We start from the raw sequence: 15,920 nt of genomic DNA on the forward strand, positions 1-15,920 counted from the left end.
GTGCCATTCGCTAATAAGGCTTAATTGAAGCCACTACCACGCCTACCACGCATGTACCGACACGGCAATTTTCATCACAGAAGCAAGTGCAGATAGTGTATATAATGTGTGCAAAAGGAGTTATTTTTATTGTCTACAAACACTACAGTGATAACGAATACTACTCTTCCCAGATAATACCTTAATTTACACGGCGAACATCAGTTTAGAACTATACTCTTTTTATTCCACTTGTACAGCATCTATTATAACGCGGAGCCATCCGAACCCTTTGAGCAGTGCAGTAGCAGAATCGACAGTGCTTCGAAATCCCTTCGATGCTGACGCATAATCACTGGTCTTGCGATTCGCTCCGCTGCGCTGCGTGCGAAAGGAGGCGGACATCCATCGCAACCTGCCGTTCCGTCATCAGTGTCCTGATCTCGGTGGCAATGGCATGAGCCTCGACCTCGAAGCTCTGGAACGACACTGAGGCATCTTCGTCGGGCGCCGCAGTAGGCCGGAGTCTGCTGGACCAACCGTCCGGGCCTTGGGAAGACGTTTCTCCAGCGGCGGCAGACGCGTGCTGTGCCCTCGGCACTGTTCCCAGCAGCTCTGATGGGGGCTCCGAGGTTGGATCGACCGAAGCGGACGCTTCTTCCGAGGGCTGCGCCACTCCATGTTGAGCGGCAGAGGCAGCCGCGGCGGACGCCATCTTGCTGTCATTGGCTGCAGCTGCTTCACTGCCGTACCTTCATTGTTTAGAGGAAATCAAAGAAAAACCCAAGATTACGAGGATATTTTGAGGAAACACCCAGCTCTACGACAGCAGCCATCTTTTTAAAGGTACTGGGCAAGGAAAAAGAATGTAACAAGACAACACACATGATATTTTTAAATGCGTAGAATAGGGCTAGGGACAGATTTATAAAGATGTTCATTTTGCTTTAGTTCCATTAGGTTCCCTGCCATCGGTTGGTGGCCCCACTGACGTGGCTCACGGGAGAGGATGTAATGCTGGTCGCGGCACATACATGCCCCTAATGACACTTAATTATGCAAATGCGCCCCACGTCTATGCCACAGTGGCGACTGCCACCGACACGGACGAATGACCCGCTTCAGCGTTCCGTATAAAGGTGTTCATAGGCCATATGCAGTAAAAAGGCATACTGACATGCTATTTTTTTACGCGTATCTAATACAGGAAAACATCCGAACCAACATGATTACACAAATAGTTTTATTAGCAATCTGTGTTCTTTAAACCGTGCCGCTCGTAAGTGATCATCAACGTGACATCATTTCCTCTGTGGTCTCAGGAGATTTTCGCCAGCCTGCCCGACGGGGCTTGTTGCGTGGTGCAGAAGGAACCGTGTGCATGAAGCACGATTGGGACTGCTTGTGATGATCGCCGGGGGTTGATGGAAAATCTCTGTGTCGAGCTACGGCCGCTTCCTCGGCTTCAGCTCGACACAGATTCTCCATCAACCCCCGGTGATCATCACAAGCAGTCCCAATCGTGCTTCATGCACACGGTTCCTTCTGCGCTACGCAACAAGCCCCGTCGGGGGGTAGGATGGGGAAAATCCCCTGAGACCAAAGAAGAAATGATGTCACGTCGATGATCATCGCTTACGAGCAGAAGGCAATAGACTAGACAAATCACTAACAGCTTAACATACTCACAGCATGCCGGAATTATATGAACCGCAGAGGTGGGCAAAAGGCATTGAGAATTCTCCGCTCGAAGGACCCAAAGAAAAACAACCCAAACACACACGCAGTAGTTTGGATACCGGGACACACGAGTGTCAAAGGAAATCTGGAGGCAGACAGGATAGCTCGAGGGTACGCAACATACCGAGCATGCGGACATGATGCCGAAACAGAGGAACCAGAACCGGTAGGCCAAACTTTTGCGGACGTTTTAAACTACTTCAGGGGCACTAGGATGAGATACCCAGCGCCAGATAAACAGCTAAGTAAGGAGGAAGCAGTCACCTGGCGGAAACTACAAACGGGGACATACCCGAACTTACACATTCTAAGCAGAATCTACCCAACCCAATACAAGGACATATGCCCATGGTGCGGCGACAAGCCGGCACTTTAGCATATAACATGGGAATGCCAAAAAGTAAAAGAAGTGGGCAAAATAAATAACCCGAATGTGGAACAGTGGGAGCGGATGCTTTCCAGCGACATCCTGAACGTCCAAAGAAGACTGCCCTCAGTGGAATAGGGGCTCCAACCCTCGAAGAAGGTGGAAGATACCATCTGAAGACCACTAATTCACATGTATTAGAGCAGATCAATAAATGTTTTTCATCATCATCATCTGTGTCGAGCTCCGACAGCTTCCCGCAAATGGCTGTTGGTATGCAGGGTCCAGAAGTACCGGCTATATGAAAAGCGGTTAGTGCGGCAGGTTTTATTTCCTTTCATCGGCACAAAGTTCGCTCAATATTCAGTTAGCCTATTGATCATTCAAATATTGAGCTAGTGTCTGTGCAATATTCGACTAACGTACTGCTCTCTCCGTTTCGACGAAGGCTAAAAAATTTAAAATTGGTTGTTGGGGAAAGGAAATGGTGCAGTATCTGTCTCACATCTCGGCAGATGCCTGAACCGCGCCTTAAGGGAAGGGATAAACGAGGGACTGTGAGAAGAAAGGAAGAAAGAGGTGCCGTAGTGGAGGGCTCCGGAATAATTTCGACCACCTGCGGATCTTTAACGTGCAATGACATTGCACAGCACACGGGCGCCTTTGCGTTTCGCCTCCACCGAAACTCAGCCGCCGCGGTCGGGCTTGAACCCGGGTACTCTGGCTCAGTAGGTGAGCGCTAACTACTGAGCCACCGCGGCTGGGTTTGCAGGTGAAACGCAAAAGGCGCCCGTGCGCTGTGCGATGTTAGTGGAAGGTAAAGATCCCCTGGTGGTCGAAATTATTCACGCGCCCTCCAGTACGGCATCTCTCTTTCCTCTTTTACTTCCACCTTCCTCCCTTCCATTACGGCACTGTTGAGGTGTCCACCGCGAAGTGAGACAGTTACTACGCTTTTTCATTCCTTAAAAACCATTTACTTTTCGCTTACGTTGTTTTCGATGCAGAGGACGATTTATTCCATGTGGAGTGCAAGTTTTACACGCGCTCGTCGTGTGGTGTCTGCCTTCCGTGTTTGTGTTTTCGCGCTGTTCACCACCACATCATGTTTACACGACAGGCTCGTTCAGTTTACAATGCCGAAAGTAAGGCCACTAAAGGATTTACGATATGAATCATCATCTTCCTAAAGCATGTCTTGCACTTCGCTTTGCGACCATGCTAAATCACCGCGGTGGCTTTATGGCTGTGGTGGTTTGCTCAGAAGGCTAATGCTGCGTGTTTGATCCCAGCCGTAATGGTCGCTTTTGGATAGCGGTGAAACGCAAAGGGCAATTCGTAGCTACGGTGAGTTTTTGGTGCGGGTAGAAAAACGCTAGATGATTAAAATAATCCGAACCCTTCCACATACAGGCCGCCTCAAAACCGCTTCACCGGCTAAGGTTAAGCGCAAGTGTTGTCTACCGTCCTTGTCCTGGTATTAACTAAAGGATGAGTTGCATGATTTGAACCCCTTAAGTTTTCGCTGAAGCATTTCAATTTCTAAAAATAAGCCAAAACAGATAAAGTTTGTTTGCGCCCATTTTCGTTCCACGAAGCAGGCAGTGAAGTGGCTCACATACCCGGTCAGTTCTTCGCTGGACGCATGCCGTATGGAGAAGCGCGACTTGGTCTTTCCAGCACCACCCAGTGAAAAGGAGTGATCTCGCAATGGCTCCGGGACGTCAGACCTGAAACGGAATAGTTTTAAGTATTTCAAGTTTTAAGCAAAAATATTTTCAGGATATTTTTACACCGTGGCCTTTAGCCTTACTGACCCAATTTTTAAGAAGTTCCAGGGTTCAAATCTTCGACTAAGCGCTGTGCACTATGTTTTAATTTCTGTGATTTTAATAAAATTTGAAAAAGTTCCTAGTTTTTAGTAGTATCTATCGCTTTCTCCGAAAACGTCGTTTCTTGTTAGAATACGAAACAACGTTCTTTATATACTGTTACCAGTCGCAAATGGTTCGAGTCTCAGAAGTTCACCAGTGAACCATACCCCCTCCCCTCTCCCTATGTTTTACAGTAGTCGGTGTCCTGAAAAAAAAAAGAACTGCTGTGCACTCCTTAATGCATCTAGGTCGACAGTCGTCCTGAATAAGGCTAGAAATCATGCGAGCAGAATAATAATAATAATTGGTTTTTTGGGGAAAGGAAATGGCTCAGTATCTGTCTCATATATCGTTGGACACCTGAACCGCGCCGTTAGGGAAGGGATAAAGGAGGGAGCGAAAGAAGAAAGGAAGAAGAGGTGCCGAAGTGGAGGGCTCCGGAATAATTTCGACCACCTGGGGATCTTTAACGTGCACTGACATCGCACAGCACACGGGCGCCTTAGCGTTTTTCCTCCATAAAAACGCAGCCGCTGCGGTCGGGTTCGAACCCGGGAACTCCGGATCAGTAGTCGAACCCCCTAACCGCTGAGCCACCGCGGCGGGTGAGCAGAAGTCGTCAATTTCCATCTTTCGCAGGTGCGGCTCAACGCTGAACTTCGGCCCCATTTGAAGAAGGTTCACGTGCCTTTTTGGGGTTCTCATCCCATATCATTCCTTTCGCTGGATGTGGCGTTGCTCCCTTTCTTCACTGAAGTTGTCGTCGTAATATGCTCCATAAGAATCCAGTGAACTCGTTCGTAGTCGTGCACAAATCACGGAGCACGCTTGCGTGTCAAGAAAGACTCCCGCTGAGCTAACTGGCAAGCCGCAGGCGGTCTTTGCCACACCGTCCTTGGTGCCACCATTCTGATGACAAGATTTTGCACATTCAGTGAGTATGGCCCTTGGATGGCTGCAGGAATCCGCACTTCGCTTGAAGAAGAGGCGGACACAAGCCTTGTTCTGGATACCATGAAGCAACACGAGCTTTACACACAGTTTCACTGGTGAACTTCTTTGTCTCGAACAATTTGCGACTGGTAACAGTAGATGAAGAAGGTTGTTTCATTTTTTCACCTGAAGAGGTGTTTTCGAAGAAAGCGGAAGAGGCTATTAAGATTGGTGTTCCGGTTTCGCTAAAACACAGAATGTAAAAAAAAGCATTGTACTTTCTCGAAGATTTCAACCTAGAACGCCTTAAAGCGTGGGCGAGTAAGGCTAAAAACCAGAGGTTAATGATTTTCTTTGAACCAATGCTCAGAAAGAGGGAATTCTCTTTCATGCTTTTGCGACGGAGAGACTACCGGGCAAATTGAAATTTCGGGGAATTTGCACAAGCATTTGGCACTCCTGGTCACTGAGAACTCACTCAGGGTTCGCAACTCTGAGAGCGCCATGAATTTTTTGCATCTTGAGAACCCTGGGCTTTGTGCACCTTTTAGTGTTGATGCGGTAGATTTGTTCAACTCCCTCCTGCACAATGAGGTGATGAATGCAGTTTCTAAATGTGTCACATGAGACAACCACGAAGAAAAATTTATTAGAGATTGTGGCATTTCAGTAGCTAGGTTCCTCGAGCTCGTAAGCTTGGCTGAAAGGGGTAGTTGTAACTCAAGTTATAAAAAAAAACTGCAACTTTGAGACGGAGACGCAAAAACGACGAACATCATAGCTCTGGCTTAAGTAGTTTTTTATTGCAGAATGAGCGGTATATACATATAGGAAGAGTGGGCGGGGAAACATGGGAAACAGCTGCTGAGCTTGATTGGAGCACAAGATAACAAAAGCGAAAAAAGACATGAAAGAACAATGTTGCATCTCGGCACAAACGAAAATGCAAGCAAGTGCATTTTCTCTCTACGCGACACTTGGCAACAAATCAAACATGAAAGCACAGACATCATAAAATATAACAAAAGAGAAAAAAGGGGCGCTTAAAGGTTACAAATTGAGGGGAAATTAAAGAAATACAAGGCCAAAAGGGGAAAATAAAAAAAAATCTACGTGAAAACGGGGGCTTGAAACATTTAAAAACCAGCCGGACGGAATTGCTGAAATGACATCTGGCTCAAATAATTTAGTTGATGTTTTGTTAGAGCGGTCTACAGAGAGCTAACATTGTCTTTTCCTAGCTTCAATATGTGGGCGACATCTATGATTTCACGAGTGATTTCATCTAAATTTCCCGCGAGAGCAGTGAACTCATGATACAAAGGATCAAAGCAATGGGAGGGACATTTTCAGCAATGCACTCCCAGCTTCTGTCTTTTTACGTAAAGTTCATGTTTGTTGAATGGCCGTTTTATACGAAGCTGTTTTATACCCAGATGGCGTGGTCGCGTGCGCGTTACAGAGAGCAAGAAAGCAATAAAATTACGAGACACTTTGGCAACTTAAGTGTTGAGAAGCGAAAGCCGACCATTCCGTGACAATTTTCACTATGCCGTGAAGATTCCGATGGATGTGACGTCACACCGTTCCCGTGGCTATATCGATACCGAAATTATACATCTCTCAGGGATCTTAAGTATTAATTACGCTGAATTACACATTTTACATCTAATTTGACCCAAATTCGACGTTTTTTGACCATTCTGTGACAATTTTCACTATGCCATGACGACTTCCGGTGGATGTGACGTCACACCGTTCTCGTAGCTTTATTGACGTCCGCGTTATTTCGACGCAGTTTGAACATTTTTGACTATAATTAATTAACTAATTACTCTACAGTCATCATACGTGGCTTCTAGGTTCATTTTTTCCTCCTCTTTCTGGAGCAACGATTGGTTTTCTGCTACATTTTTTTTAGTTCCCGAGTTAACACGTGTGACAGCCTCTGTTACCGGACGGACGACAGTATGAGCCATTATAGGCTTTCACCTTAATAAAAATTGGCAGTGGCTTAGCTCGGCTATGCCAGAATATACGTAGCGAAAGCTAAGACATAGCTTGGTTAGCCTTGGTTAATCCTGATTACAAGTGCAGGTTAGTCTGGTTGTCTGGCTGGTTGTTGCCAAGTGGTTCGTCGCGCGGTTGGTCACGTGGCCCGTCACGTTGTTGGTCACGTGGTGCGATGCGACCACGGTGGGAATGGGAGCACGGCGAAACTGCGATTTCATGGCCTATGTAGTTTTCGCTACAAAATGATGATCAACGTTTTTTTTTTTTCAAATATTCGGACGCGACGAAAACCCACACACACACACTGGGACGTACTAGGATTTTCAATCTGCCCACCCCTTTGGCTACAAACGGTCCGTCACATCCGCTCTATATAACCGTGCAGCTCGTCCTGGCTACAGTCGCGGTCTGCGCTGTTTCGAGCAGAAAGAAGTCCGTGTCAACCTCGAGAAGAACTGTTACCCTCGGTAACTGCTGCAAAGCGAACAACGCCGAGCACCGAGTCATCGGACAACAGAAGCGCGCGAGCGTGCCTTTCGCCCGGGGGACAACTGAGGCTCTGCCACGAATATTTGCAAAATGCGACGTGCGTATTGCGCACGTGCCGAAAGCAAACTGACACAACAGCTCTGTCACGTAAAAGATCGTCTGGAGCGCCCACGTTACCCCGGAGTCGTGTACAAAATCCCCTGCAAGGACTGCGAAGCCTCATACGTTGGAGAGTCAGGCGAATTTAAAAGAAGATTTAGAGAGCACTAGAACGGCGTCAACAAATGTCGCACGTCGCCAAACTCCGTGGCAGAGCATGCTCAAGGAACGAAGCACACCATTGACTGGGAAAATCTCACAGTCTTAGATACATTGAAACCTTTATCGTCATGACTGCATTTAGAATCTTTTTATATACAAACTACGAACAACGCTATTAAAAGGGCGAAGGGTATTCTCCCGGATAACTACGGCCTCTCACTTCGCTGTCAAGTGCGCTTATAAGCAGCAGCCCATTCCGTCCATCGTCATCGTGAAGAAGGGACCCGTAGTGGTCCCGAAACTTCATGTTTTAAAATCAGGTTTGGCGAGTGTATGTTTTATTCAAACACCATGCTTCCACCTCACCAGACAGGATTCTGTCGAACCCTTGATTACTATAACGATTGTGGCACCTTCGACGAGGGGACCAAAATGAGAAGAGTGCCGAGTAGCATTCTCACCGTGACATTTCTGACTGCGGCTGTTGCGAACTGCAAGAGGGCCCCTCCCCTGACGCGCGGATGCGCAAGGCTCCTGGAGAAGGCAGGCCATGTCCGGTTGGCTCTTGACCATACGCCGCTCGCGCCCCGCCGACGCCTGCGTGACAAGTCATTGTTGGCAACACCCACGCTTTTGGGGCCCGCAATGTGCGACGTACCACGTTGGATGTGGACTGTAGAAATGCCAGAAGTTTTCGTTTAAGTTTGCAGAAGCTATGAAATCCTCAAAGGACTTAGCAAAGAGCAGTTCCCAACACATTCATGAAAGAAAAGTTCAAGCTGCACGAGGTGAGCAAGACCTGCCTAAAATCACCCGATGGAAAAGTTAGATGTATACCCACAAATTATCCTAAAACGTGAATGGGCGCATTGGCACATCTGAGGCTGAGGGAATGGCTCTATGTTTTGTTAAAAATATGGCCGCGAATGTGTGTTCATTCTGCAAAGATGCGGGCGCGCGGCTTTATCGCTTTGTTTGCAAGACGTGTTCAGGCTTTTCTAGATTGATCGCATCCACGCGGAGCTGATTCTGTATTACTCCAGAATGTTGTAGTAGCTTTGCACGGTTTATGCAGATAGTTCGCTATCACCTTTAAATTGAGCACGGTCGAGAGCGGCGGGCATTCTGTTCGACGAACGCCCAGCACGCTTGTTGCTGCGCCGCGCCGAGCGATTCCGTCCAATGTGGGCGCAAGTCAGCCCAAATAAAGAGTTTTGTTTAGACACTATTTTCGCTGTCTTTCTGCTCTCAGGACTGCAGTCACCACTATGTGACAATATATTACAACAGCAGGAGTGTGTGCTAGTGATTTCATTTTCTTGGGTGCAAAGAAAAGTACCTGAGTTTGAATTGCTAAACTTCTTGCGTTTCAGGAGCGTAGTACTCAATTCAGAACTTTTCTCCGACATTTTCACTGAAAGGGCAGTGCAAGGTTAACGTCGTTCTTGTTAAGTTCAATTCGATATCCTTGATAATAAACTTTGTTATTACGAGACATCTGATCAAAATGTGGCGCAAATTATTGTGTTGATGTACCTAACAGTTTTACGACATTTTTGGACCACAGGTTTCTTCGTCAAGCTATGATAACGTGTTTATTGATTGGAGAACTGTGTACTGGAGGTTGCGTGCATTATTTTCCACAAAGAGCAACATAATTCGGGGCCGCATTGCTGTCAGCGGCCGCTAAACTTTGTTCGAAATTTATGACCAGCAGTTTCCTCGCCGAATTATAGCGTGATAGGACAAAGGCCCCTCCAATATGTTTCCAATCAACTATGTCCTGCATCAGCTGCGGCCCCCTTATTGCCCCCCTCTTCCTAATCTCATCCGCTCATCTCATTTTTTTGCAAAACGGCATTCTTCTGGGCTAGTTGGTATATATGATTCCATCTGTGGACCAGCATGAACTTTGGGATGCAGGGACGTAGAAAGACACAATGAAACACGAAACACCGCGCTAACAACTTTAATGGAAAAAGGCCGAAACGGGCGGAAATATATACAGTGGGTAGAGGGCTTTTTTGGCAGTGGGTTTTTTGCCACCCCTTGCAAAGCTACTGTTCTCTTGGAATAGAAATACACTCCGTTGCACTTAACGACACATCGGTTATCTACAGCATTCGCATTTTATTCTATGCCCATACTTATTTCTTCTGCTGGAGTAAAGTTGTGACTTGTGGTTTCGCTGCGCGGAAAAGGAAAGATAAAAAGAACCGTATTCATTTCGAAATATCAAGTGTTAGTAATAAAAAGCGCAGTGTGAATTACTTGAACGCACTGTTCTGTCTCTGAAGAAGCCTGCTGAGTAGGGCTCGTTGGTGACTGACCTTCAGACAAAGGGAGAAGGGCGTTCAATTACGTTACAGTGGACGAAAACCCACACTGCTTCAGTGCGCGGTCGAAATGGCAATGCTCATTGGTCACCGAGTAGATGACAGCGGCAAAGTGACGCAGCTGAATGGGGCAGCGGGGTCACTGACAAACAAATCACGCACGTCACCGCTCTTGTGAATGCATTATGATTAAGGCGCTAATCACAGACACCTCTCTCCATATGCCTCAGTAACGCTACATGAAAGTGCATACCGGGCTGACGAGAGGAGAGATTAGAACAAGGCTCGCGATACCTGTGTGACTGCGCTAACAATGTGCGCAGTGTGTCACGTCGCTGCCACGTGGCTGTTCTTTGTGCACCGTTTCTTTGATTAGAGTAACGCTGCCGCAAGATAACAAGTATTAACTGCAGCCTACCATACATTTGTGGGATGTCATTTCGGCCGAAGGACGAATCCCAAAATAAAAACGAAACAAGAATTTATTCAATTGCCGATGGCAGCGGACGAGCACACCGACGCTACGCTCGTCTCGGTAGCGGAAGGTACTCTTCCCAGCCAAGCAGCCTGTTTTTGTAGCCGCCGTTGTTGACGCGTGCCTCGGGTGACGCGGCGGTGGCGCTGGGTTTTATCGGGGTGTGGATAAATAACGGCGCTGAGTATCTGACAGAGCATGAAAAATATGTAATGAATAAAGCTAGTAGGAATGCAGCTGTCATGAAAAATAGGGCACTGTGGAATTACAATAGGTTTGAAGTGGTAAGAGGGATCTGGAAAGGGGTGATGGTTCCTAACCTGACTTTTGGTAATGCGGTCCTGTGCATGCGACCAGATGTTCAAGCAAGGTTAGAAATTAAACAACGTGGCGTAGGGAGGCTAGCTTTGGGAGCACATGACAATACACCAAATCAGGGGGTACAGGGTGATATGGGATGAGCGTCGTTCGAGAGTAGAGAAGCTGGCAGTAAGAGAGCATTTGAGGAGCGACTGAGAAAAATGGGGGAAAAGCAGTGGGCTAGGAAAGTTTTCAGATACCTGTATATCAGGAATGTTGATACGAAATAGAGAAAGCGGACTAGAAAATTGACAAGCAAATATTTGGACAGCAGTAGGGGGGCAAATCAGCAGTTATCAGTTAAGAAAAAGGTTAAAGAAACACAGAGAGCTCTGTGGAAAACAGGGATGCTGACGAAATCGGCACTGGGAACATACAAGATCTTTAAGCAGGAAATTTCGAAAGAAAATATATGATAATTGTAGGGGAAGCTCATTGTTGTTTGAGGCCAGGACGGGAGTTTTGTGGACTAAGACATATAGATTGAGGCACCACGATATCGGCACGTTGTGCGTTGCGTGCGGAGAGGAAGAGAAAACGGCTGAACACTTGATACTTTTCTGTAAAGGGCTTCACACTGCAGTGGAGGGGCGATTTGTCCAAAGCATTAGGGTTTAAGGACAGTGAAGGGAAAGTAGATTTTTAAGCGGGTAGAAGTAAGCAAGCGAAGGTTAGCTGATTGGTGGCTAAAATCAAGACAAGAGTAAAATTTCATGTCATGGTTAGGTGGCTTGAGCCACCGCCCTATTTAAAGGGTTCAGCCGTATCCGTCCGTCCGTCCGTCCGTCCGTCCGTCCGTCCGTCCGTCCGTCCGTCCGTCCGTCCGTCCGTCCGTCCGTCCGTCCGTCCGTCCGTCCGTCCGTCCGTCCGTCCGTCCGTCCATCCATCCATCCATCCATCCATCCATCCATCCATCCATCCATCCATCCATCCATCCATCCATCCATCCATCCATCCATCCATCCATCCATCCATCCATCCATCCATCCATCCATCCATCCATCCATCCATCCATCCATCCATCCATCCATCCATCCATCCATCCATCCATCCATCCATCCATCCATCCATCCATCCATCCATCCATCCATCCATCCATCCATCCATCCATCCATCCATCCATCCATCCATCCATCCATCCATCCATCCATCCATCCATCCATCCATCCATCCATCCATCCATCCATCCATCCATCCATCCATCCATCCATCCATCCATCCATCCATCCATCCATCCATCCATCCATCCATCCATCCATCCATCCATCCATCCATCCATCCATCCATCCATCCATCCATCCATCCATCCATCCATCCATCCATCCATCCATCCATCCATCCATCCATCCATCCATCCATCCATCCATCCATCCATCCATCCATCCATCCATCCATCCATCCATCCATCCATCCATCCATCCATCCATCCATCCATCCATCCATCCATCCATCCACATGCCTGGTGACTTTAGCGCGCTGGAGGTGAATGCAGGAGCGCGCCCAGGTGCGGCAACCCCGCTGTATGGAGGGACAGACATAGCGGTCGGCCATTAGGTGTGTAGAGGCGCGTATGGCGGGATGGCTCAGATTATGCAGCTGGTTGAAGAGGCCACGGCGATGGTAAAGGGGCACGTAAGGCCTGCTTTGTGCTGTTGACATGTCGCAGTAGATAGTCGTTGTCGATCCAGATATGGGGACTTAATTGTTGCAGCTGTAGTGAGGGCCCGCCCTTAAGTTCTTGCAGTTCGACGTCCGTAGTCTGAGCCAAGGCGAGGACGTCAGCAGCTATCTGCGAAGAGCTGATAGCTGCGACACGTGAAAGTGCGTCGGCGACCACGTTGTCCTTCTCGCTGACATGTTGGATGCCGGTGGTAAACTTGGCGATAAACGAAAGCTGGTTCTGCGGGACCGGCTGGAGTTTGTCACGGCGTTGAGAGAAGGCGTAAGTCAGAGGTGTATGGTCAGTGTAGATAGTGCAGTGCTGTGCTTCGAGAATGTGGCGAAAGTGTTGAACTGCTGCTTATATCGCCAGTAGTTCTCTGTAGTAAGCTGGTGAACTCGATGGGGCGGGGGTCTTGGTTTCGTTGGTGGGACTGGCCGTCGTTTTCCGAGCTGAACGTTTCCCGGAGAAAAACGCCAAGGGATGCCAGGTGTTGTCTACGCGTTGCATAAGGGCGGCGCCGATGGAAAAGTTCGAGGCATCCGTGATTAGCCCCAAGAGAGCGTCTGGCACGGGATGCGATAGAAGTGTGGCGTTGCAGATAGCAGCTTTGCATTCTTCAAAAATTTGCTTTAACGCCGGTGTACACGTGACGGGTTGATTTCCTTGTAGTCCGGCCAAGGCATCATGGAGGGGAGCCTGGTAGTGGGCTGCGTTTGGCAAGAAACGCCTGCAAAATTTCAGCATGCCGAGGAAACGGCGAATGTCTTTGGAGGTGGTGGGCTGAGGGTAATTTTGCAGGTCTGAGATGCACTGAGGCAAAGGTTGAGTTCCCTCTGATGAAACTTCATGGCAGAGGAATTTGACGACTGAAACGCCGAGCGGGCTCTTTGGGACATGGACGAGTTGCTCGTGGTCATCGAGGCGTTGGAATAATAGACGAAGGTGCGTATGGTGTTCGTCGGCGTTACGAGAAAATACCAATATGTGGTCAAGATAGACGAAGCAGAAGTCGAGGCCGCGGACGACTTCGTCGATGATGCCAAGAAAGGTTTATCCAGCGTTCCTCGGGCCGAAGCTCATGAAGGGAAACTCGAACAAGCCGAAAGGGGTAATAATCGCAGTTTTCGGGACGTCATCCGGATTGACGGGTATCTGCGTGTAGACCTTCACCAAGCCCTGCACGGAGAAAACGTGGCAGCCATAAATGCGATGGCCGAAGTCCTGAATGTGGTGAACGGGGTACCTGTCCGGAATGGTGCATGCGTTGAGGGCACGGTAGTCACCACAGGGCCGCCAGCCGTCGGTCTTTTTCGGGACAAGGTGAAGTGGCGAGGCTCTTGGGGTGTCGGAGAGCCGGGCGCATATAACCCGGATGATAACAAGGTAAAGGCTTGGCGGAAATGTGCGCAGAGAGTGTCGCCACACATTCAAGAGAGCAGTGACACCTGCGCGAGCTACCTGTGGATGATACTGCTGACCCAAGCAACTGTGTTCCTCATCTAGTGATTACGTAGCAACAGAATCCCAAGTCAAAACCTTTATCTTTCTTATCCATAGGCGCTGCCGTGCATATTCCCGTCTTATCTGTGAATGTGGCGTTGCTTGAATTTGGATTTCGAGTTGCAAGACCACCAAAATCCGTATGACAGCACACCGCGATTCAAAGGTGTGGTGTAGATAATGGTGCAATCATGGAGCTTGACACACTTCATGCGTAAATACTTATGATGTGCTGTTTGCCGTCAGTCACACCGGCAACCGACAGGACGACCAACTCCAGGGTTGTACTCCACTGACCTCTTACTCACCACGGTGGTTAAATGTGTGTGTAGCAGTTTAATAAAATAATAATAAAAAGGAAGGATAAGCTTTTTGCTAGCACCGGCATCTGACATCGATACTGAATCACCTGAATGGGGCAACGGAAATAAAGGATAGCAGGCAGAATGGAGAAATGAAATGAAAGAGGTGAGGGGACAGTAAGAGTGAATAGGGGGTGGGTAATATACACAAACTATTTACACAAAAAGAAATGTGTACAGGTTGCGCGCGTGATTAGCTCGTGATGAAGCCGGTGGGTAAATGGCTTTTTAGCTTATCGTTCAGCTGCGGAGCCCAAGGTCGCGGAATGGAATCCCGTTTGCGGCGGCCGCATTTAGTGAGAGGAGAAATTAAGAAATTCTCATGAGCTGTGTGGAGTCTGTGTGAGGAAAAGAACCCCTTGAGGTCGCAATTTTTCCGCAGCCCTCTACTACGACATCCCTCTCAGCCCACATCCAGCGTCAGTACAATAAGCCCCACATACCGATACCACTACCACGAGACCTCGGCGGAAGTCGAGGTAAGGCGGATCCTGCACATTGCCTATGCGTCAGTACGGGTCCTTGGAAAACACTCAAGCTCACCGGAGCATATCGTACATGCACCGCTTGCGGCGCGCAGAGAGCTTGGTGCTTACCGCGAGTGGGCGACTGATGGACCAGTGGGGCGTCCTTCGTCGCCATGGGCTTCTGGTGGCGTTCCGCTAGAAACAGCTCGGAAGAGCCTGGCTCCAGGCCTGCGCTGCGGCCGGCCGCGTAGTCCCCGCAGTCCACGGTCAGCAGCGGCGACATCTTGGACGCAGCGGTGCCGCAGCGAGATGGGGCGAGAGGCCACAGGGCAGTGTCCAGAGCAGCGAAGGGTACGATGGCTGGGGCCAGGGTGATGTCTGTCTGCACCGTCTTGGAGCAGGGTGCGTGCCCAAGGGCCGGTTGTAGAAACTGCTGCGGCTCGACCTGGGCAGGCATACAGAATGAAAGTGGGGCGGAAAACGCCAAAAAATAGATGCATTTCAGAATACTACTACGGGTCAACGCTTGCGGGTTCATGAAGTGATTACCAGAATGATGACGGCACGTATGACTGCGGCTGATACTGAACTGCCCTTGATCAAGCGCAAGTAACGAAATCAACCTGTAAATGACAGGGGGATCTTGGCTGACGGGAACTATACTCTCTATTACTTGTCCTGGTCAGTGCCTGCTGTCCGAATTCGGTGGCCCAATGTGACCTCAGCCGCCGGTTGGAGACCACGGTTGAGTTGGCATGCCTCGAAATTGGCAGCTTTGTAATATTCCTTCAGGCGCCATTTAAAGTTTTAATTCAAAAGAAATAATTTTCCGCCTCAAAAGTACATCAATGCCTCAAGAGCGCCAATTATTTAGTTTTCGAACATAACACACGATTGGTTAGTTTTTTACATGCATGAACAGCGCTTCTTTTAAAATGCCAACAGTTGGAAACTAACATAAAAACCACGATCTCTGAACTGAACTTCGGGCATCGTGGAATAATTTTCTTCTTCGGAGATGCGTAAACGCTAGATGCCCAGAAAAAAACTCGCACAGTAGTACTGGTGACAAAGTCTGCCTACAATAATATATTGGATGAT

The 15,920-nt window shown here is 48.4% G+C and overlaps 1 protein-coding gene across 1 annotated transcript in view; it reads right to left on the reverse strand.

The window, feature by feature from the left end:
• Positions 1–200: 200 nt before the first annotated feature.
• The window catches only part of LOC144099569 (uncharacterized), a 48,642-nt gene continuing 32,922 nt past the window's right edge, over positions 201–15,920 (reverse strand). The window contains exons 9-12 of the mRNA XM_077632986.1: positions 14,949–15,264; positions 8,118–8,253; positions 3,709–3,816; positions 201–731 (exon numbers count right to left, since the gene is read on the reverse strand). Of these exons, the coding sequence (XP_077489112.1) occupies positions 332–731; positions 3,709–3,816; positions 8,118–8,253; positions 14,949–15,264 (960 nt within the window). The 3' untranslated portion in view covers positions 201–331. The remainder of the gene's footprint in view (positions 732–3,708; positions 3,817–8,117; positions 8,254–14,948; positions 15,265–15,920) is intronic.

The sequence above is a fragment of the Amblyomma americanum genome, chromosome 7, assembly GCF_052857255.1.
Source record: "Amblyomma americanum isolate KBUSLIRL-KWMA chromosome 7, ASM5285725v1, whole genome shotgun sequence".
Lineage (NCBI taxonomy): Eukaryota > Metazoa > Arthropoda > Arachnida > Ixodida > Ixodidae > Amblyomma > Amblyomma americanum.